At 40.9% G+C, this 23,487-nt stretch overlaps 2 protein-coding genes across 5 annotated transcripts; one reads left to right on the top strand and one right to left on the bottom strand.

Annotated features, from left to right (window-relative positions):
• Positions 1 to 1,152: 1,152 nt before the first annotated feature.
• Positions 1,153 to 6,168, bottom strand: NUDCD2 (NudC domain containing 2). Its single transcript, XM_083798262.1, has 4 exons — positions 5,888 to 6,168; positions 5,175 to 5,223; positions 3,840 to 3,991; positions 1,153 to 2,933 (listed from the first exon to the last, which is right to left on the bottom strand). Exons 1-4 carry the CDS (start codon positions 6,074 to 6,076, stop codon positions 2,850 to 2,852), a joined length of 474 nt encoding a protein of 157 aa, XP_083654388.1. The 5' UTR covers positions 6,077 to 6,168; the 3' UTR covers positions 1,153 to 2,849.
• On the top strand, positions 6,148 to 21,777 carry HMMR (hyaluronan mediated motility receptor). 4 transcript variants are annotated; one of them, XM_083798257.1, is made up of 18 exons: positions 6,148 to 6,301; positions 6,601 to 6,705; positions 9,791 to 9,867; positions 10,741 to 10,821; positions 11,262 to 11,450; positions 11,748 to 11,834; positions 12,336 to 12,436; positions 12,978 to 13,052; positions 13,851 to 14,029; positions 14,778 to 14,926; positions 15,241 to 15,464; positions 16,045 to 16,161; positions 16,847 to 17,005; positions 18,671 to 18,823; positions 18,919 to 19,018; positions 19,276 to 19,452; positions 19,714 to 19,876; positions 20,587 to 21,777. In XM_083798257.1, exons 1-18 carry the CDS (start codon positions 6,163 to 6,165, stop codon positions 20,604 to 20,606), a joined length of 2,295 nt encoding a protein of 764 aa, XP_083654383.1. In that variant the 5' UTR covers positions 6,148 to 6,162; the 3' UTR covers positions 20,607 to 21,777. The 4 variants fall into 4 exon arrangements, with proteins under 4 accessions (XP_083654383.1, XP_083654382.1, XP_083654381.1 ...); XM_083798256.1 differs by having other exon boundaries at positions 6,148 to 6,373; positions 15,241 to 15,455; XM_083798255.1 differs by having other exon boundaries at positions 6,148 to 6,373.
• The last annotated feature ends 1,710 nt before the right edge of the window (positions 21,778 to 23,487 follow it).

Below are 23,487 nucleotides of genomic sequence, written 5' to 3'. Positions count from 1 at the left end.
AATGTCTCTGCAAGAGGTAAGGAAGGATATTTTTAAGAGGTTGAGGGTGCAGGGGAAGGGCTAGGGAAGAAACAAGAAAAATCTCAATGTGGTAAAATTATGTCAGCTTGCTGACGTGATTGCTCTAACACCTTTGAGACATGAAAGCAGCTACACAGATGAGTTGACAAGTAGTTTACACTGTTCAAATGTGACTTCATCTTTCATTGTTAAACTGATACTGTGTATCGCCTGCTTCTATATATTGCAGTAAATGCAGTGCTTCCTTAAAGAGAACGTGGCGCCTGACTTTCAAAGCTCAAGATTTCATTTTCTGGACTCATCTGAGCATTCCAATTTGACTAGACATAAGTTTATACATTTCTGTATCCAACACATTCACAGGGAGTAGTTGTGATAAAGCTAAAGCTCTGGCATTATTCTGGGCTTATCTTAAAGCAGAGCCATGAAAAAAATAGCTGTAGGCTGTTTTGCTGCCCAGTGCTCACTTACGTAACAAAGCAGCACTTCAATGAGTGCACAGGATGATTTCCTAGAGAGTGGGTTTATCTCATTTCTGTATCACACACCCAAATTTACGCATTTGTCATGCCTGTTACTGTGTCTAAGAAGGGATGGAAGTCCCCAGTGAGACTTGTGACATGGGACACAACCCACTATTTGAAGTCCTGAATGCAAATTTAGCAGATACTCATTAGGAAAAGGCCTAAAATAACCTGTTATTTTTTTCCTCTTCATCCAGATGATTCCAAAACTTGCAGTGGACAAGAGAAGTAGCTATCCAACTAGTTTAAACCTGTCCTCTTAAAACAATTCACAGCTGTGATGCCTTACTGTGTAAGCCAGCTTAACTGTTGTCATGTGAAATACTTGCACTGAGTAGTATTTCTGCACTTGCAGCAGTCTCGTTCGTGCCTTAACTGCACCATCCAACTTCTGAACTACAATTGTGGCAAAGATGCACTTAATACCAAACTATACCTACTTTTGCACACTATGGCAAGCTGTCTAAAACCTTACCATGGCATTTAGTGCTGCTATGTATTTCTGTAAAGATGATGGGGGTACAAAAATCATGCTTAATTATTTCAGGAGTACTGCTGGTTTGCTTGCTGATGCAAGAAAGCGTTGGATGTAATTACAGCAAAAGCATTTGTCAACAACTCTTGCTTTATTTTTGCCATATCCCAACTGAAATAATGATGCAATTTTTAAAGTAAGTTTCAACAATATCATACATGCTGCTGGCAATCTCCAGGGGGACTTGTGCTTAGGACCTACTTACAGGCAATAGTTTCAGTGTTCAGAATACAACAGAATTTGGCAATCATGTTTTCTTCTTGTTAGTTAGCCACACCATTCGCCCCATGTGATGCAGTTGGAGGGCTTCTGAGCTGCATCCTTAAGAACGAGTACAAAAATCATGATAAGTTATTGGCACATGCAAAATATTAAATCGTGCAGTAGCCAAGTTTAAGGTGTGGCTATCAAACTGAAAACTAACTGCAGAAATCTACAGCTGCATGTTCAGCTTATGTAAGCAGCTTGTACTATATGTTGGTGGCGAACAGATGCAAGATATTTCTTACTTAAGGACTTCCTCCTTTTTTCAAGAATTATTACATTCTCTTACTTGCGAAGTTTTAAATATTTGTACTGAAAGGCTTTATGACATTAACACAGTTACGTATACCCAGACTTTCACTTGACTTGTCTCTTGTCCAGTAGCACTTAGCTGAGAGCAAGGAATCATAGAATCATTAAGGTTGGAAAAGACCTTCAAGGTCATCTGGTCCAACCCTCCCCCTACCACTGATGTCACCCATTAAACCACATCCCTAAGCACCAGGTCCAACCTTTCCTTAAACGCCAGCTGCCCCACAGCTTGGCTGCAGTTGCAGCACTCACAGGCCCGTTCCTGGACATGCACGCAGAACTGAGAGCCCTTTTTAGTGCTATATTTGGCAATGCAGTGCATTGTAAAGCCTCAGCTGAGGCAAGATGCAGTAGTTTACTAACCACTATTTTAGAATAAGGTACAAATTCTTAGAGGGCCGCTAAAAGTGGAAGTCTGTTTTAGAAGTGCAACTGTAGCCTTCCCAATATCCTTCTAGTTGCAAGTTAAGAAAATATTTAGTATCTTGCTTCTAGGATCCATCTTCAACAGTAAAGATATTCTTACATAAAGACAAGTGGTATATTTATAACTGACTATTTTACTGTTGTATCAGAGAAGTGTTCTGCTTCAGGATGTTACTTTTTTGTATACACCTTTTCATGTATTTTATCCCTTTAATGTGAGAAAGTTATCGCAGCTTACGAATCAGCTGCTGACACTGTCTTCGGTCTGCTAGAAGAGACCTGTGGGAAAGGAATTCACAGGGAGCTTTGTGCTGTTTTGTGGGAAAGGAATTCGCAGGTGGCTTCACGCTGTTTCACACGTCCCTGAGTTAGAGATAATGAGGAAAACAGCGGTAGAACCAAAAACTTGAGCAAGGTCGAGATAAAGTAAATTGGCTAGAGTGTTAAAGATGAGCTTTGAGCAGTGGCCAATTGCTGGCTGGCTCAAGGCGCGTGTCTGAGGGTCTCTAACCAACTGTATGACAGATTCAGGCGTGTGGGGCTACAGGGAAGGTATATGTAGTAGTGAAAAAAGGCAATAAATGTCTCCTGTTCAAGAGCCATCAGGAGTCCGTGTCTTGCATCCCTTCAGAGACCTCCTTTCTCTTTGCTGAAGTAATTACTTGCCAACAATCCACTGACTAGATCACTGAAGTTTTCACCAATTACATATTCCAGTCCTCCAGTACGATGTGTAATTTCTCTCCAGGAACACAGGTGAAAAGAGTTCATTTTTGAAGGCTTGAAAAGTCTGGTCCTCCTTTGCTGTAATTTCCAGAAATTTCTGCACCACTGAAGTCAAATCCGGGGTTCTGATGGAGATAAAAGTTTAGTAGACAGATTTTTCTTGAATAGCAGTGATTTAAACAAAACAAGAAAACAATGTTTCTGTTAACACGGCAACACTCTAACAAGGACATGCAGCTATCAACTTGTTAACCGTTTGCCAGAGCACTGAAATTCTGCTTGGAGAATGCATCAACACGTAAATGTTGACTTGCCATAGTTTGGTTGCCCAATACCAAAATTAGTAATGTCATTCTTAACTTGACGAGCAGTTATATCTCACAGTGAAGAAGTATTAAGGAAATTAAAGTTTTCTGGCTTTTAATATCCCTTGAAATTACAATTTAAAGACTCGAAGTACCTCCCATGCTGGATAAACAAAATTGATAAAAAATAGTATTTGTTGCAGTCTGTAATGTGCTGATTCAGCTGTCAGGTAATAAGTTGTAGTTGTATAACTTGCTGACATGGGTAAGAACAGCTGAGTGCTAAAATTGTACCGAAATAATTTAAGCAATTTTAGTTCAAGGCAAAGGAAAACATTTTCCAGCTAACTATTCTCCACCATCTGACATTATATGCAAACATCTTCAATAGAGTATGTTATGCTGTAGATAAAGGTATGTTGTAATTCTAGATAATAGAAATTACACATGGCCTAACTTAAGTGAAAATTTGTTAGTTACATATCAAAACCTTAAAATCAGTATCACTCTGACACTCACCTTAACTTTTCACTAGTCTTTCAGACAGACTACAGACAGAACAACCTCTTAAAAATACACTGATACAGAATGTTCACAGGTCTTTATCTATTGAACTACAGTATATGTTTCCGTGGCACAAGACAGCAGATGTTTTACCCAGCTTTCATGCCCATAACCTGCACGTGCAAACAAAATTTGAGCAGTAATCAGGGACCTTTGACTTGCCTCTCTTTGGAATCGTTCCAGTGTAAGTTTCCTTTGCATCTGGTCTTGTACCCAAGGATCAGCAGCATAATCATTTTCTAACAGAGACGTCCAACAATTTCCAGCATCTCGATTCGTCTTCATCAGAACAATTCGTATCAGTTTTCTGTCTTCTATTGAATGAAGAGACATAAAAAACACCTATTAGACTCTGTCCTATGTGCAAGCTTTTTTGTTGTTTTGCTGAATTCCCTGCTAACATGTCAAAGCACAGGATTTCTTGAAGTAATTTCAATTCTTCATACCAATGGAGTTATTAATAAATAAAACCATTACCAAGAAACATAGCCTGAGGCAAAGCAAGCCTATACAGCCTACACTTTCAGGCCTGTAAAACACTAAAGCTGTTTTGAGGAATTAAAACACCGTTCATAAGTACTTCTATTCCAATATAAACTAACCTTTTAGAGAGGTTCACAACAGAGAAAAGATTTAACCTATTCGTGTATGCAGATCAGCTATGGTAGTAACAAAGTATTTCAGGTCAGGCTTTACAGGAGGTTATTACCAATAAAACCAGAACTAAGTTTAAGCAACATGGAATTAATCAATTTCTATTAAATGCAGGCAGTGTGAAGTATCATGAAGGTATTAGAAGTACATCTCAAAGGTAACATGTAGGTTGTTTAGTTCAACTTAACTGAGGAAGTGCAGCATTATAAAGTGTATTTTGAAGACTGTTCGCATGCTGGAAAAGAGTAGGCTTCGCTTTGCAATGTTTATTTACACTTCTGATTTTCACAATTAAGTTACCAAACTACCAACCAATGTTTATTCTTAATGGAAAATAAAACCCGTTACAGGAAAGCATCGATAGGCACAGTCCACAGATGTGTTTTTCAAAAACTACTCTGAACACTGCAATATTTACGACGCAACAATCAGAGAAGCCGTTTGCTCCTTTAAGTACTTTAGCCCGATTGTTAGATTGCTTTTTGATTCTCTTGGACATAACTGTACCAGTGCAGTTTTAATAAGGGTTTGCAAAAATCTTCTTACCACTCATTTCCTAAAAAGTAAATGTTAGTTCTAAGGAAGTGTTCCTAACTGATTGAATACTACCTTCCCAGATGTGGCATTTCTCCCCTAGTCCTTAATACGTTAGTCTAGGGCTTTTGTACTACCTTAGTTCCTTAGTCTGGCAATAACAATTATCATTTTTTACAGAGAATCATAACTTGATCAGAATCAGAAGAAAGCATTTCCCATAACAAAAAAGATGGGTCAACTCTTCCACAGCATATTTTGACAAGTTCTATTGTACTCCAAAATGTCATTTCAGAGACAGGTTATTACCTAACGTCCATGTTCCTTCATCAGCTATTGTAGAGTCAAAAAGTTTACCCTGCAAAAGACATTAACAAGATTACTTAACAGGAAAACCTGCTCAGTGACCAGTCCTTACTGAATTGCATAGTTTTACTCACAACTTACCTACCTTCTTGTGTTCAAAATTCCTTTGCAAGGAGTAGTACAATCAGGCCTGACTAGTACAGGTTTGTACATGGCCTATCAGAGTATTATGGTTACTTGTTTTTTTTTTATCAGGTATTTGATGTGTTCAGTGTCCTAATTCATAGAAAGGCCTGTATTTCTCAGTGGGTAACAGGACTTTTAATTCATTTGCCATCCAAATTCCCGTGCGCCCACTAAGGGCAACACACACCTATGGTGTAACATATATATGTTAACGCACAAAGAATTGCTTTTCACCAATGAGAAAGAAAATCTAGACTTTTTTTTGCTGCTTTCAGCAGCGAAGTTATGCCCACAGGCAGTGCCCAAACGCTTACAGAACAGAAGCGGAAGCACAGATAGGGGTTACTGCCTTGATTTTTCTGCCTGGCTTTAAAACGCCCTGGCCGTTTGACTTCCCTGCTTCAGTTTGCCCTTTTCCCACCACAGCCCATCACCCCAGAGGCTGCCGGGGGCACCCTGGGGACACCTCAGGGACACCTCCCACACCCCGGGGACACCCCGGGGACACCTCAGGTCCCCCCGGCCGCTACCTGCAGCAGCTGCCGGCCCCCAACGGCCAGCGCCAGGTGGCGGCTCTGCAGGCTGCAGCTCACGTCCTTGGCCCGGGTGCCGGGCGGCACGTGCACCTCGATGAACACCTCCTCCAGCGTCTGGTACCAGCGGCCCCAGGGCGTCCCGCAGGGCACCACGCCGCTGCGCTCCTCGAAGGGAGCCGCCATGGAGCCCCCGCCGCCGGGGCCCGGCTTCTGCTGACGGCTGAGGGCTGCCCGCCCCCACCTCCCGCCCGGAACCGAGGGCACGGCGCATGCGCGCAGCCCCTCTCGCCCCGGGGCGGGTAACGCGCGTGCTCCGTTCGGAGCGCGCTGATTGGCCGCTGGAGCCGGGAGCTGGGGGAGGCGATTGGCTCTCCGCGGCGCGCGGCCGTTGGCCCCGTTCGAATCGCGGTGAGCGGCCGGCGGCTGCCGCCATGGCCTCGTGTGGGGCGGCCCCGCGGCGCGGCCCGGGCGGCGGCTGTGGTACGGAGCGGGGGGCTCGGGGGGGGGGGGGGGGGGGAGGGGGGGGTCTCCTGAGGGGAAAACGCGGCCTTCTCCTTTCTTCCTAGTCACGGGGAGGGTGAGGGGGGCGGGGGGAGGGGGCGGGAGCTTTATCGAGGAGTGGCTGGGGGGTTTTATCGGCCTCAGCGCAGCGAAGGCGAAGCCTCTGTCGTTCTCCTCATGCGTTCTGGCTGCTGTGTGTGGGTCAGCTCCAGCTCGCGCCCCGCTGCAAGGATCCCGTGACGGCCAGGCGTCAGCGGCGGCGAGGAGTTCTCTGTCTTCCGAAATGCATCATCGGGTTAGGAAACAGAAGAGTAAGTAGTCCTCAAAGTCTTGCAAAACCAATAGTGTAATGCCTCTGAAAGCTACGCTTGTTAGTGCTTACACGCTGTTACTGCTTTGTTCTTCTTTTTTAATTATGTGATTTGCTCTGTTAGAGGGGCTCGTTGCCCATCTTTCATCTCAACTTCAGCTGTAATAACATGTCTATTGGAGTTTTTTTCTATAAACAATTTTATACGTAATTTCTGTTAATCAGGAGGGCCTACGTTTTGAGTTAAAACATATGATTCAAGTACTTCATTAGCTTTGTGTTGTGGTTTAACCCGGCCAGCAGCTAAACACCACACAGCCGTTCGCTCACCCTCCCCCCTCCCTCTCTGGGATGGGGGAGAGAAACTGGAAAGTGAAGCCTGTGAGTTGAGATAAAGAAAGTTTATTAAAACAGGAAAATAATAATAACGATAATAATTCTACTAATAATAACGTGTACGAAACAAGCGATGCGCAACGCTATTGCTCACCACCCGCTGACCAATGCCTAGCCTATCCCCGAGCAGCCGGCCCCCCCACCCCAGCTAGCCACCCCTGTATATTGTTTACACAGTATCACAGATTTCTAGGTTGGAAGAGACCTCAAGATCATCGAGTCCAACCTCCGACCTAACACTAAGTACTCCACTAAACCATATCGCTAAGCTCTACATCTAAACGTCTTTTAAAGACCTCCAGGGATGGTGACTCCACCACCTCCCTGGGCAGCCCATTCCAATGCTTAATAACCCTTTCGGTAAAGAAGTACTTCCTAACATCGAACCTAAAACTCCCCTGTCACAACATTCGCCCATTCCCCCTCGTCCTGTCACCAGGCACGTAGGAGAACAGACCAACCCCCACCTCTTTACAGCCTCCTTTAAGGTAACTGTAGAGAGCGATAAGGTCGCCCCTGAGCCTCCTCTTCTCCAGGCTGAACAACCCCAGCTCCCTCAGCCGCTCCTCGTAAGACTTGTTCTCCAGACCCCTCACCAGCTTGGTCGCCCTTCTCTGGACTCGTTCGAGCACGTCCATGTCCTTCCTGTAGCGAGGGGCCCAAAACTGAACACAGTACTCGAGGTGCGGCCTCACCAGAGCCGAGTACAGGGGGACAATCACTTCCCTAGACCTGCTGGCCACACTGCTTCTTATGCAGGCCAGGATGCTGTTGGCCTTCTTGGCCACCTGAGCACACTGCTGGCTCATATTCAGCCGACTATCCACCAATACTCCCAGGTCCCTCTCGGCCAGGCAGCTTTCCAGCCACTCATCTCCCAGCCTGTAGCTCTGCTTGGGGTTGTTGCGCCCCAGGTGCAGGACCCGGCACTTGGCCTTGTTGAACTTCATACAGTTGACCTCAGCCCATCGCTCCAGCCTATCCAGATCCTCCTGCAGAGCCTTCCTGCCCTCGAGCAGATCGACACACGCACTTAGCTTGGTGTCATCTGCAAACTTACTGAGGGTGCACTGGACGCCCTCATCGAGATCATCGATAAAGATATTAAAGAGGACCGGCCCCAGTACCGAGCCCTGGGGGACTCCACTAGTGACCGGCCTCCAACCAGATTTGACTCCATTCACCACAACTCTCTGGGCCCGGCTATCCAGCCAGTTTCTAACCCAGCGAAGCGTACGCCAGTCCAAGCCCCGAGCAGCCAGTTTCTTGAGGAGAATGTTGTGGGGAACGGTGTCAAAAGCCTTACTGAGGTCAAGGTAAACCACATCCACAGCCTTTCCCTCATCCACCAAGCGCGTCATAGAAGGAGATCAGGTTCGTCAAGCAGGACCTGCCTTTCATAAACCCATGCTGACTGGGCCTGATCGCCTGCTTGCCCTGCAAGTGCCGCGTGATGACCCTCAAGATAATCTGCTCCATGAGCTTTCCTGGCACTGAGGTCAAACTGACAGGGCTATAGTTCCCCCGGTCTGCCCTGCGGCCCTTCTTATAGATGGGCGTCACATTGGCTAGCCACCAGTCAACTGGGACCTCCCCCGATAGCCAGGACTGCCGATAAATGATGGTAAGCGGCTCGGCCAGCTCCTCCGTCAGTTCTTTCAGTACCCTCGGGTGCATCCCATCCGGCCCCATCGACTTGCGCACATCCAAGCTCCGTAGCTGGTCGCCAACCATTTCCTCATGGATAGCGAAGGCCACATCCTGTTCCCCATCCCCTTCCACCAGCTCAAGGCACTGGGTATCCAGAGAACAACCGGTATTGCCGCTAAAGACTGAGGCAAAGGCGGCATTAAGCACCTCAGCCTTTTCCTCATCCTTAGTAACTAGGTTTCCCCTCGCATCCAGTAAAGGATGGAGATTCTCCTTAGTCCTCCGTTTCGCGTTGATATATTTGTAAAAGGATTTTTTTGTTGTCTTTAACGGCAGTAGCCAGGTTGAGCTCCAGATGAGCTTTGGCCTTTCTAATTTTCTCCCTGCACAGCCTCGCTACATGTTTAGCATGACGTCAGATGGTATGGAATACCCCTTTGGCCAGTTTGGGTCAGCTGTCCTGGGTCTGTCCCCTCCCAGCTCCTGCTGCACCCCTAGCCTGCCTGCTGGCAGGACAGAGCAAGAAGCTGAAAAGTCCTTGGCTTGGTGTAAGCACTGCTCTGCAGCGATTAAAACATCAGCATGTTATCAGCGCTCTTCTCATCCTAATCCAAAACATAGCACCCTACCAGCTACTAGGAGGAAAATTAACTCTGTCCTAGCTGAAACCAGGACACTTTGCTTTTATTGACGTTCTCATGGTTTATTAAAATGTAAGATACTCCTCAACTGAAAACTGACAGCACAAATCTGGATGGTGGTGGGGAACTTGGCAGAAGGTGAATTCTCAAAATAGGCTGTCATCAGGTAGTCTGCCTCTGAACCTTGTCAAGTGCCCAGCTGACTAATACTGAATTGCTTGATGACAGTAGGAAAACAGCTGGCCTTAACTTGTGAGGCAAGTAGTTTAATAAGCATTTAATAAGCATTCTGTCCTTTGTATAGAAAATCAGTCAACTTTGTCTAGCTTGGTGAAACTTCTCTCACCATGTGCATGCCCAACCTTTTCCTTCACTGTTCTTTTCTGCATCCTTCTGCAGGTGAGACAAATCAGAACAGCGAGAAGAATGCACCTACCCCTGTAACTGGAGGGAGACCTGGATCTCTTGGATCAATGGTAAGACTCTTCTGTGGTATCTGTAGTGCTGTAAATTCTGGCTCAACCTCACTGCGACTACTTAAATCACCTAGCCCCTTTGTACAATTGCCATTAACCTATCTTAGTGAACTATGTATGGAACACATTATTTTGTGTGGATTTCTTAGTCACAAAGGAGGGAAATGGAGTAACTTTCTTTGGGATCATATGATGATTACTGGGGACTACTGAGTGGCGTGTTGAGTGGCTTTACAAAGCTTTCTTTAATGTAGGTTGCTATGGGTTTGTTGTTTGGGGGTTATTTTTTTTTTCTCTTACCATGTAATTGTGGTGCAGGTGCTTCTATGTGAGATCTTGTTTCTGTTGCTTTTCTATGGTGGACAGGCCAGAGCATAAACACAGTGGTAAAAGAAACAAGGAGGGGACAACACTGTATATACAGGTTCTCAGTGCAATATGCAAGGAAATAGATGGGTTAATGAGTTGAATGGTAATGCTGACTTAGTAATTGAGTTTACTAGTACTCATATAGGACGAAGTTAGGTGAACAAAGCAGAACTTTAAGGTTAAGCTGAACTTAAGAGGTTAAAGTGTTTTTATTGAATTTAGGGGGTTAAAGTGTTTTTATTGAATTTAGGGGATGTGTATGTCTCAGGTTTTCTCAGTCTCCTTTCTGTCACAAAGGCCTTGAGCTGTCCATTCATAGCAGTGTTTACACAACAGTACAGTGGTAAAACTGACCCTAATCTGACCGATCTGCAGGAGAGAGGCATTTGTTTTTGATATTGTGTGTCTTTAACAGTGTTGCCTACTGTTATGCTGAATTGTAATGTTAAATTAATATGCAGCGAGAAATCAGTTAAATATTTCTAATAAGTTTGTTTTCAAAAGCCGGTTAGTGGGAGTCTGAAGCCTAGAAAAGATCTCATACTCATGAAAGAGAAAAAGAAACAGAAGACTCTGGAGAAGGAGGTATGAATACATTATGTGAGTGCAGTTCTGGAGTATGTTTACTGCTTCCCATAATCAAAACGATAAGCTTACTACTAATCCATGTTCCGTTTGTCTCAGATACGACACTATGCCTTCCTATTCCACAGCCAAGGAGGAGAGTTTTCTTCTCTCACAAGTTAAAGCGAAGACTATGCTAACTTTTTACTGAAATATTTGGCTCAGTAGCGCAAAATAATTCAGCTGAGATTTAGGACTGCAAATCTATGGCATTTAACAATATGGAATTGTGATTGTCTCATGTCCTTTTCTGTGAATGACTAATTTTAAGATGCGTGTTCTGAATGAAAGTCAATACAGTTTAGATACTCAGCCTTTCTAAGAAAACAAAGGGCATGACTTAATGATTATTTAATAAAAATTATATCATTAAATAAAAAAGAATACCTGTTACGTTGTAGATTCGTGCATTAGTGAGAGAGCGTGGAGAGCAGGATAAAAAACTTCAGGCTTTGGATGAGGATTTTGTTAAGATTGAAGCTAAGCTGAGTGCTGCAGTTCAGGAGAAAACGTCTCTTTTGGCAAATGTTGCTTGCCTGAAAAAACAGCTTCTGGAACTAACAAGAACCAATGAACTACTAAAATCTAAGGTATTCAAACGAATATGTCACCTATTTGCTTTGACTTTGATGTTATTGAGTTCCCTGGTGAAGAGGGGGGAACTTGCCTGTTAACACATTCCCTGTGCCCCTTCACGGCCACAGGTATAGAACATGTCTTGAGATACTGTGTGTTTGTCCAAAGACAGAGCTGGACTTGCTGACATTGCTGTCCAGGCCAGACAGAGATCAGTGGTGTGGGTGGTAGGGGGATGCTCTTTTGACAGCCTGAAGAGTGATCGATATGAAGCTGTTATGCTTATTGATTTGCTATTTATTTCTAATAAGCTGTCTGAAGATGGTGTGCAGAAGAAAATGAGCAGCCTGTGCATGGAGTTAATGAAGCTCAGAAACAAGAGGGATGCCAAGGAAAAAGTAAGCTGCTTTGCACTGCACGGGATAATAACTGAGCTGTTCAGGAACCGACAGTGAAGGGCTTGCAATGGTCCTGTAGATCATGCTTAGTTTCGGTCCTCAATTCTGTAGTTTCTTCTATTTTTTGCTCAGTGGAATTATGAAAGAAGTTAAAACAACAAATCTTGATTTTTCTGTTGATGTGTAAAGTATCTTTGAGTAAGTAAGTCTGAGGAAGGAAGCCTAGAAATACCTCTGTATCAGTCTGTTGGTCAGACTATTAATATCATTGAAAACCAGTGGTTGTAAGTGTGGTTTGAAGCTTAGACGTGTGTTTTTTTTGGGTGGTGATTGTCTGTAATTTTAACAAATGGTTAATATCTTTACAGATGGATAATTTGAATATAGGAGTCACATTTAGCATAGTAGCAAGTACTGTAATTGAATCCTGGTTATAAATTAATTTCAGTTTATCTTTGTCTTAGACAATGGACTTATTTTTGGTTTTATTTGTTTTTTTAGACTGCACTTGCAAAACAGGAAGACATGGAAATGAAGCTGCAGGAGGTGCAAAGGAATCTAGAGCATTCAAAAGGAAAAGTAGCACAGTTAGAAGAAAAACTGTAAGTGGTAATGTAGGGAATGCACTTAGATGGCAATGTATCCGGGCTTAGCTGCATATAGCTTGGGGGGAGATAAAGGCCTGGAATGAACTTGATGGAAAGAAGCTCGGCACTGCCAAGTTTTCCTTACACTCAGGGGCCTTCTGCTCTTACCTAAAATCCCAGTGCTTGAATATGAGTGGATGTTTTACACTTAGGTAGAAATACACAGTTAATAACGCAGGTACTGCAGTTCACAGTGGGAAGCAATGACGATTTGTCTAGCTAATGCTGCCCCTCTAGCATATTTACTCATGGTGGAAGGTGGTTCAATATCTTTAGTACAAATGAGAAGACCACATGGAATATAGAGCAAAAGATCGTAGAATCACCTCTTAGAGTCAATACGAGTTTGTCACCCACACTGGATTACGGAAAGAACACGTTACTCTTAAGTTGTGATCAAACGATTTATTTGTACTTGCTTATCTGTAAGCAAATAGCTTAGAAATAGCTCTGAAGTGTTTCAATACATCCATCATGAAAGCTTCTTGATTTTTAGATCTGCTACGGAGAGAGAGAAAGCTGAAGACAAATTTGACACTGAAAAACTCTTGGAATATATCACAGAGCTCAGGTAAAAACAAATTGTTCTTAGATTGGACTGGGTAAGTTAAGAGGGCAGTAAAACTAAGCCTTGTTCTTGCCAGATGAAGTAGAAGCTTGGCAACAATTATGTTTAACAGTATTGAAATGAAGGGGTGGGAAGGGGAATCTGACCTTTTTCTATACAATAGGAAGGAGTCATAAGGTAATATTTTAATTACCTTTCTAAATGACTGTACTTTTGTGGGCTAAGCAGTCTTATGGACAGGTTTTGTATCAGAGTCCTGAAATCAGTTTTAGTTTATTTAATCAGTTTTGGTTTATTTAAACCCATAAATCAAGCTAGACTTGTTTTCCTCTAAATTACTGGCAGTAATGCCTTTGAGCACGCACTTGTAAAAACAGTCTTAACTTCCAGTGGACTTTGTAATATTCTGGTTTTCATTCAAGAGTTGATCCATGTTGCTTTCGCTTGAGAAGAACATAGTCTGATATTAAAAATTACCAGTCCAGTGCTTTGTAACAGATAGAAACACTATCCAGTTTTCATAGTCAGGTGTACCTAGCTCAGGATGTGGTGAAAATACATAATCACACAACTTAAAATGGTTTTGTAAGTTTTTCTTAAAACACCCATTTTGAAATCAATTGCATTTAATTTTAAGTAACCTCTCTTAGTGCACAAAAACTTATCTGGAACACTAGCTGAAGGCTGCTTTTCTGTCGAAAACCACCTGTACTAAGTATTTTAAGAATTTCTCCTTTGTGCTGAAGTGTAAGCTTAAAAATGAAACTTAGTGGTAACAAATACCTGAATTTTCTTCTACAGTAGTATTGCAGAAACTGTAGAGAAATACAAACTAGATGTTGCCCAGATGAAAGAGACATTGATAAAGAAAGACCAAGACATCAAGATCCTGACTGATACACTCAAAACAAAAGAGGAAGAATCACTTACACTGATCAGAGAACTTAATGAAAGGTGTGAGTTGCTTGAACAAGAAAAAGGTAAATGCTAGTGCCTTTCTGCTGTTCATGTAGTTGGGATCATTTATACATCCTAAAGCATCTCTAATAGGTTTGTTTAAAATGTCAGTGTGGGTTCAAAGCAAAGTCAGCTCTCTGAGCTCCAACTGAGAACAGCTCACCATAATTCCATCTATATGGAAACCTCCTTGGAAACACCTCTGTCAAGTCTAAAAGTATACCTCCATGGAAATATAAAAAGGTAGACACTATAGAATTCAAAGTTGTTTGCATGCTAGGCTTTAATCTGAAAGTTGAACGCAAATGACTTGTTCCTTAATCTTCCTTGAGAATCAGTGCTATATTGCTGTAATACACTGTTAGAGGTTTATGCGCTAGTTCATTGAAGTGCTGTGTGTCCAGGAAACCTTCAGCCCTGCCCTATTCTCCCCTTCCCCTCTCCCATCTCCACCAGCCCATCCTTGAGGGAATCATTTAGAAGTTTTTCCTCAGCCATAGCTGTTCCCATTCCTAGCTGTTTTGATAAAAGCTAATTCATTGAACCAAAGATCCCTACCTTAAAAAATCCCTTCCCTTAAAAATCCTATCCCTTAAAGAATTATTTTAAGTGGGATTCTTGGTGATTTCCCAGATGAGGTTTTTTTTTTTTTTCCATGTCTAACTTTAAAGCTAGGTTGAATTAGAATTAAATTACTATGAAGAAAAGGCGTTGTATTTCTTTGAAGGTAGAGAAGGCATTACTTGTTATACTGACAATTGCTCTATGCAGAGAAAGAGTCTTCTGAGAGCAGGGGAAAAGTCCTGAGTATGAATGCTGAAATAGAAGATCTGAAAAAAAAAATTGGCTTAGAAGAACAAGAACACCAAAAACTGCTTCAGAAGCAAGAGGAGATTCTCTCTCAGCTGCAGCAAGAGAAGGTAAATACAGACTTTAATTTAGTCTAAAAATATTCTAATCCCAATGCCTGGGACTGAATGTTCTGATTTTGGTTAAACATAAAGTTGCTATACTGATAATGGTTTAATCTGTGGGATGTAGAAACAGATGCTGGCCAGCAAAAACTGTGTGTGATCTCATGTCTTATAAGAATCACAGCTGGCATGATAGTTGTTCTGCTTCTTCCATAAATTTGCTCTTATTGTGGTGCTATAAGGTTTGAGCATTGCAAAGTAGCCTTCAATATCTAGAAAACCACTGGTAATTTTAAAATCAGCTATGTTCTGGCCTGCAGGAACTGTCTGCATCTATCCAGCAGAAGTTACTAGATTTTCAAGATGAGGTAACAAGTGAGAGACACCTCTTGGAAGAAGAGATGAAGGTTGCAATGAATGAGCTGGATAAATTGCATGCTAAGGAGAAGAAAGCTGAGAAGTTGGTGAAGTGGTTGGAACAAGAAACCAAATCTAAAACTCTTGAACTTGCACAGATGGAAGTAAAGTTGAAAGGGTTTGTGAAGTAATCTCAGTTTAAAGTTTTAGAACGAAAACATGTTAAATCCACAGCATAAGCAAAGCTTTTGAGCCTAATTCAGGTTTTAAAGAAACCTGAACACATCGGAATGTATTTCTTGCTGGGTTTTGATTAATGGCAGCAGTTAGAAGCAATCTAGCTGAATGATTTAAATAACTTTGTTATTTAAAGCTGTTTAATTAGCATGCTGGGAGTTGCCTGATGTGCTAGTACTGTAGTAATGTGAAGTTATTGGGAAGAATAAGTTGCATGGACTTTTTTATTGGTATTTATGTTCTGGAGAAGGCAATCACTAGGAGATTTTTCGAGCAAGTTACTTTAACTTTCATGTGTTGAAAGCTTACTAGCAGCTATTAAATCTATTCCATACATGAGATAACTTGGAAATTAAGGGGTGGGTGAAGTCTTTGTTTGCTATGAAGATGGTGCTTTAATACATGAAAAGTTGTGGCAGAGACATTAATGATTTGTCAGTATGCAAGTGCTGCTGCTGCCAGCCTTCTATAGCAGGTAATACATTCAGGCATGTTTATCTCCAGCATGGAGTGTTGCATTTTTATTTTAGGAAGAATGCTGAGTTAGAGCAAATCAATGAAATGCACAGCCGTGCGGTTCGGCAAATCCAGGAAGAGCATAGCAACACATTGTGTAAACTGGGAAAGACTCTTGCTGAGTTCGAAAGGTATTTAAGTTCCGTCGGGCAGCAGTGATCTCTGAAACTATAATAACATATGCTCTTTATTTATCTGCCTTAGTATTTCACATTGTATATGAGAACTGGTGTGATATTATAGCGTTTTTGTGGGTTTTTTCTGATGGCATTAAGAAATGTTATTTATTCCTTTTGAGTATTAGTCAAGTGTAATGACATACTCAGTAATCTAGCTGAGGAAGCTGTGAATGTTTCTTCTAAAATGTAACCAAGTGGAATACTCAAGTGCTCTTGATACTCATTGAGAGTTGTAGCTAGTAAAGATGGTCTCTGTACATTAAAATATGTTGCAGTAAGTCCTCCTGTTCAGGCTCAAAACTTGTACTGATGATTGTCCTACAGTTCTTGCAGATTTTTGTTTTCACAATATTCAGATTGTAGTATATTGATACTGTTATTGTTAAGAATGCAAGGCAAACCTGAAGGATCAGGTGTCCTTCAGATAGTTGTTTTTATAGGCAGTGTTTTCACATCTCGGTAGAAATTTTAAACGTATTATAGAATATGCCACAGTTTTGCTGCTTATGGCTTAATGGATTAGAAAATCTTTTATGCCTTTGCAGCATGAGTTTGGATTGCTCTCATAAGGCCTGAACTGGTTAATCTGCATTTGTTTAAAGTAACAAGTGTTTTCTTATTTGCACTGTCATACTAGCTACAAGAAGACAATAGCTGAAGAAATATGCAGCCTTAAAGTGGAGAATACATCTCTGCAAGAACAAATTGCTGACCTAAAAAAAACAAGCCAAGATAATCTACAGCTGCTTCAGGAAGCAGAGTACACTAAAGACAAAGCAAAAGAAGAATGTGCAAGGTATTGGGCTGACAAACTTTTCCTTAAGCCAGCTGAGGCTTGCCTTCTTAACTAGAACTTAGCATGGTGCTCTATCAAATAATATTAGCATTTGATGTAACAGTACATATCTTCCTTTTTCCCTATGCAGAAGGTTGAAAATGTTGATAGACAAAATGTGTTAGGATTGTATGTATTAGAAAACTAATCGATCCAATTAATTGCTTGCAACTTTTCCTTTAGGTGGAACATAGGTAAAGGAAAATCTTTAACTGAATTCTGTTGGAATATTGTTTTTATGAGACATATTAGTTACAATGACTGTTCCATGAACTAGTAAGATCCACAGGGGCAGACAAACATATTTAATTCAGATCTGACCATCTGCCACTCTGTCCTGAATAACGTCTGTCATCTCAAGTTCTGCTCACAATCAGATGCTGATTAACAGTCCTCAAATTAACACACTGCAGTGAAGTAAACAAAAGCCTGCCCTCTGCCCAATGTGCAACATCACATTGCAGCTGAAAAGTAGTAAAGGCAGCAGTTGTCCTTGGCCAGTATTGTGGATGTGTTTCTCTGACCAGATAACAGCAGCTTAATGGTGCATGTTCTCTTTTGAGCTCAGTGTGGCAGACCATGTGCAAGCTCCCTGCTGTGGGCAAGTAATGGGAGGAAATGAGGGAGTTGGGTCGTAAATGGTCCCAGTGTACAATTGCCATTATTAAGCAACTGAGGCAACTGCCTGTACATGTGCTGCATTATGGAGTATATTGTGTGTGCACTAAATTTCCTTCCCTGCTTCTCTGAGTGTCATCACTAGCTAGCTTCCAAAACTGAAGTTGGTTTTAAGTCTGCAACTATGCTCTAATATTTTCAACAGTTGAATGTGTCAACCATTCACATGCAACTGCATTAAAACCCTTTTTTTGGCCAAACTAAGTTGAGCCATTTCTGATCTCCCCATCTGTCATAACGCTTTGCTGACTTAGAAAATGTTTCTGTAATGCTTCTGCTGTTTCATTCACCTATAGCCAGGATGTAAAGACTGTCCAAAAGAGAATTATAGCTTACTCCAGTTTATTTTAAAACACCTTTGGTTTTAAGATGATGTCCTTTATTTTCTCCTTGCTTGTTTGATATTTCTTCCAGTTTCTATTACAGTTCTTAAAAGAAAAGCAGCTGAAGAGTTATTTTCTGTTTTACATGCCTACTGTAGAGTGTGGCAGGGGGATGGATTTAGTCTCCACCTAGATGATAAAAACGAATAGCTTAGGTAAGAGAGGGAAGTCAACATTTTAGATGTAAAATTTGTGAACCCTTGAGGTCATCCACACTGAATGATCTTGGCTAGCTTCTGCTTGAGCAAACCTCTGCATGAAAAGCCTACTGGAGTACCTTCCATTAAGAGCTGCTAGTATTAAACAGTCACAAATAAGAAACATGAGACTTCCTTGCTTTGAAAGCACTGCTTCACAGAAGTTAAACCACATCTTGAACTTGATTGCTTTCTGTACTATATTTTTCTCTTACGGTACTGTTAGCGCAAACCTTCATTTCAGTTCAAGTAACAGATTTTCAAACATGGTTACTCGTATTTTAATATTAATTACTAGTGTAAGTAATAACATAAAAAAAGTTAAGGATGGTGGATGGTTCATTATGGATGGTTGATGTTTTCCTCAGGATGCTTTTAGAAGCCCAGACAAAGCTTGCACTGAAAGAAGCAGAAGCAGAGAGAACAAGAGAGTCTTGCCTTGCACAGATGACTAAGCTTCAGGAAAAACTGAAAGAGCAAACTGAAGATTTACAAAAAAAACTTGAAGCAGAAAGATCAAGGTGACTTTTCAGAAACTAAACTTGGGTATTGTAGCACACCCAAGTTTTATTGTGAAGAAATGCTGAGAGCTGAAATTCTACTTTTTGCTTCTTAGGAAAACCGTAAGTGAAGATGTGACCTCTGGCTTAAAAGAAGAGATAAAGACTTGGCGTAATCTATATGAAGAGTTGCATAACAAAACTAAGCCTTTTCAGGTGTGTGAAGAAATAGATCTTTATTACGATGTTGACTTTGTACTTTATTAGTACATTGACTCAAGTTTTTCTCTTGAGAAATAAACATGCTATCTCCCATTCTACAGCATTCATATTGTTATGATTTCCTAAGTTACCATCCCTTCATCTAGCTACGTCACTTCCCAAAACAATTGTTCTTTGTACATCTCAGTCAGCTTTAAAAAAAAAAAAGTTAGACTTAAAAATAAAAATGAAAAATGTACTATGTATTTCAGCACCAGCTAGATGCATTTGAAGCAGAGAAGAATGCTCTCTTAAATGAGCATGGTGCAGCCCAAGAAGAACTGAATAAACTAAGTGATGCATATGCGAAACTACTTGGCCACCAGAACCAGAAACAAAAAATCAAGCATGTTATGAAGTTGAAGGAGGAGAACACCCACTTGAAACAGGTTTGTTTAATTGTAATGTTAGAAATTGGAAATTCATTTACTTGATTCTTTTTATTTGCTGAATTCTCTAAGTACTTACAGACTAACTCTGCAAGCTACTTGTTTTCTGTGGTTCTTAAATTCTTCGTGTGCGCTAGGCTAGAATGAACCACCAGTTCCAGAACAGCAAGAGAATCGGTTTTAGTGAGGACTAAATACATGGTATACAGGGTGATCTTTCCTCTTGTTCTTAATCTAACTTCTAAGGATTGTTTTCCTTAGGATGTCTCCAAACTGCGTGCACTGCTAGCAAAACAAAAGCAAACAAACAGGGATCTTCAGGAGCAACTCTGTGCAATTCAGGGCATTAGGCGGTTTGATCCTTCCAAAGCTTTCCAGCATGACAGCAAGGAAAATATTTCTCCAAGAACTCCTTTGAAAGAAGGTAAGCGTGGATATTCATCTGTGTCCTTGTATCTCTTTAACTTATCCAAAGAACATATGGCAGTCTTGCATAGTCTACTTCACTTGGGGAAGGAAGGAGATAGCATCTCCTGTGTTTTACAGCAGTGTTGGGAGGCTACAGCTGTGGGGTGTTTCCAGTGTACTTTTGGCCATTGTATTTCCCAGCCCTGTTTGTTTCAATGCTGAGATGGCTGATTGTCGGGTCAGACAACAGAAGGTGTGTTTAATGTGGAGGAGTGGGTTACGGACTTAACTGTTTTGCATGAGATTGCAAGATGTGAACCTTGTTTTGCGGCTGTGTATCACCCACTGACTTCTCATACAGTTTACCTGTTGTAGCTAATCCAGTGGTATTCAGTATCTCCTGCAACGGCAATAAGGGTAAAAGTGATTCAGAGGATTGAGCCCTGGTTGTTTAGTTGGTACTTGCAGGACCTTACAGTGCTGTAGGTATACAGGTAGGAAGCAAAAAGCCTGCTGCAGGTGAATGTGGAAGATTCCACATGGAGATGGGGAAGGATACAGATCTTGAGCAGACCTTTGCTTCAGAATGTATTCCAGTGTCTGAAATTCTGGTCTTGCCTGTTATGTGCAATCTAATGCCTTCCTTTCCCCCTGCACACAAATAATTGTTCAGTGTGTGGGAGCAGTAGTGCAAAATCCAAACTTAGTAATGTTTTTCCATTGCAGGTAATAGAAACAAAGTGTAATCTTTTCTTGCTATGAAGAAAAATATTTTACATCACCAATAAACTTAAGTAATACAGAAGACTTCAACAGACTATTTGTTCAAGGTAAAACTGGGTGCTGTATGTTATACATATTAGCATGATTACTTGAGAAGTGATATAAAACAGCCTATTTTTAGAAAAACTACACTTGGTCATCCTCAAATCAGAGGCCACAGAGGGCTGCATGTTCAAGACTCCTGGTAACATCCTCGCAATCTTGGACTCAGAAGCTGCTTAGTTTGTTTTTCTAATGGCGCAACTTAAGTTCAGAAAAGGTGAATAATAATTAGGCGAAAAGGATGACAAAACCTGCATTCATGTAAGATGTTATTTTGTACCTGTCTAATTTTTTCAGTTCCATGTTAAATTAATTTTGCTGATTATAGTTGCTTTGATACCAATGGCAGGAGCACTTTCCAGAGACTTTCTCCTTTGTGGCCCACGTAATACAGGTCAGATGTAAAAAGTCATATTGTACAGTTGGTTTGGATTTTTTTTTAATAATTTGTATTCAGGACATGCTGATTTCTTTCCTGGGGCTAGATAATGCAACTATTGATCTCCAGAAGAGGATTTCCAGGTCAGACTTGGACTGCCTTGTCTATGTGAATGTCTTTGCATCCCGTAGCTAAGATTAAGGTCTTAAGGGAAATCTGTTTTACCAATGTTGTGCTTACTGGACTCTTAAATAGTCATAGCTGTTGCAGCCAGCTGTCTTACTTGATCAATGTTATGTGGACGGGAATATCAACAGAACTTTTTTTTAATTGGGTGGGAGGATGCCCACTACGCATTCATTTTTATAGACTTGGATTTTGGCCAGGTGGAAGGAATCTGTTGAACTGCATCTAAAATTAAGAATGTTTTAGCAGAATAAATATTTTAAATGAGTTTTTGTCCATTTCCTTCTTAAACCAGTGATTAAGAAAAGCAACATAAAATTACCCTGTAAGTGACCTAGTGTTCTAATCTTAAATCTTCACAACAAAACTTAGTATCAGGCTTGTCTGAAAGACAATGTAATTCTCGAACTGTACAGAAGAAATGATTTGGCTAAACTGTACAATAGATACAGCTTGCAATTCTTTTACTCTGTTATTTCTGGTGAATTTCTATTAATATAGAAATAAATACTGGAACTCAAGTAAAACGTGGAACTGTTTCTATTAATTGTATATACTAATATTTTGTATACGTGTGCTGCAAAGAAAATATACAAAGCATAGCATGTCACGGTAATACTGGAGAAATGAAATATTGAAAATGCATTCCAAGTCCGAAGAAATAAATTGGTGGTTCTTGTACATTAATGCCATCTTTGTGTATTTACTTGAGCTTCTGAAGATGAGATGTTTGAATTGAGAAATACTTAGTGCCCAATTTATGGGGTTGGCTGAAGTAGAGAGAGGCATTTTAATGAAGAACTTACTGTAATAATTTAAGAAGACTAGAGTTCTCTCTCCATGTGGAGAAAATGATAAAGTTAGCTGGTTTTGTTGTCTGAAAGATGCAAGTGGGATGAAAGACAACTATGCAAGAAAGAGAGCTGAGTCTTACTGACTCATCTGATGAGAACCTGGTCTTTGTGGAAAGCCTAATGTTACACAGCCGTTTACATCCAGCAACCAGTGGGCTTAAAATGAACAGTTGGTTAGACCAAACTTGATTGAGTGAACAACAGAGCAAAGAGTAACAGGGCAAGGGGAGAACTCCATATTAACAAAAAAAAAAAACTAAAACAAAAAAAAACTTGTGTTCTTGCATTTTCACTTGTAACACTTGACTGCTATTATACTGGTGTTTTTGTTTCAAGATTGCATGCTCTTAAGCAAGGTTGCTGATAGTTGCACGCTTGCTTTGGTGTCCTTCTCCTAAGGGTGTTTTTAAGGCAAAAATCACTGTTCATAAATCAGAATGCAAAAATCTGATTAAACACCTTTTTGACCAAAAAAAAAGACATTTAAAAACACATGGAACTCTTAATGTGTAAGCTAGTCTTGTATTGCATGAGAGATTAAGAACGAATGGTAAACAAAGGCTCTACGAAGCTCAAACATACATGATGGCACTGAATTCATGTACACTTTCAACTGAACCTTAATGATGCAGAACGTGTCAAATAGCAGAAAGTTAGCAAGAGTTGGTCAATGGGTGAAAGAACACTAAGTGAAGCAAAATACTGCAAGTATCACGGAAGTGTGCTTTTATGCCTGACTACATACTTCTTTCACATAGCCTTGAGGATTAAAACTTTCTACCTTAATTGGGAATTTTTCCAAAGTCCATTTTAAATCTTTCTTAATATTTTACACTAATAAAAACAATAGGGCAACTCAATAATTACACCAGCCTTACAGCATTGTCAGCTTTTGCTTTAATGTTAAAATATGAATAAATACCATAGAGCAGGTTTGTGAGAGATGGGGGGGGGAAAGCTGAAAAGCTTTGTTAGCTTCAGTTTAAAAAAAAAAAAGCTTTTTTTTGGAAAGCCTTGTCAGCTTCAGTTAAAGGGGTATTGCTAGTTTCATGCACATGCAATATATTTGTGATCAACCACCAATTTTTCAGTTGTTTAACTGACATGAGCTGTCGCTGTAAGAATTCATTAATTTCATGTTGTGGCATATGCCTTATTCTGTTTTGTACTGAAAGCAATATGTAACAAGAACTTATTTCTCTGATCATGTCTCTATTGGAGCAAGATCTGGGTTCTACTTTGCCTACATTTAATATGAAGAGTGCTAGAATCCGCAGTCTGGATGACCTCATTAGAGCCCACCTCCTGTTTCTCATACAAAGAAAATGGCATGAGGCTCAGTGCCAGTGCTTGGAATAAATTTATGCACACAATGGTTGCACT

Source organism: Anser anser, assembly GCF_964211835.1.
Source record: "Anser anser genome assembly, chromosome: 14".
In the NCBI taxonomy this organism is placed as follows: domain Eukaryota; kingdom Metazoa; phylum Chordata; class Aves; order Anseriformes; family Anatidae; genus Anser; species Anser anser.
Note: the sequence above shows the minus strand (reverse complement) of the source record. Positions and strands in the feature narration are given on the sequence as shown.

Coding starts and splice junctions, on each gene's coding strand:
- HMMR (XM_083798255.1), top strand. CDS start 6,163: ATGCGCGCAGCCCCTCTCGCCCCGGGGCGGGTAACGCGCGTGCTCCGT. Junction 14,030..14,777: donor GTTGCTTGAACAAGAAAAAG/GTAAATGCTAGT, acceptor TGCTCTATGCAG/AGAAAGAGTCTTCTGAGAGC. Junction 17,006..18,670: donor GCAAAAGAAGAATGTGCAAG/GTATTGGGCTGA, acceptor TGTTTTCCTCAG/GATGCTTTTAGAAGCCCAGA.
- NUDCD2 (XM_083798262.1), bottom strand. CDS start 6,076: ATGGCGGCTCCCTTCGAGGAGCGCAGCGGCGTGGTGCCCTGCGGGACG. Junction 5,224..5,887: donor GGGGCCGGCAGCTGCTGCAG/GTAGCGGCCGGG, acceptor TGTCTTTTGCAG/GGTAAACTTTTTGACTCTAC. Junction 3,992..5,174: donor TGAAGGAACATGGACGTTAG/GTAATAACCTGT, acceptor TTCATTCAATAG/AAGACAGAAAACTGATACGA.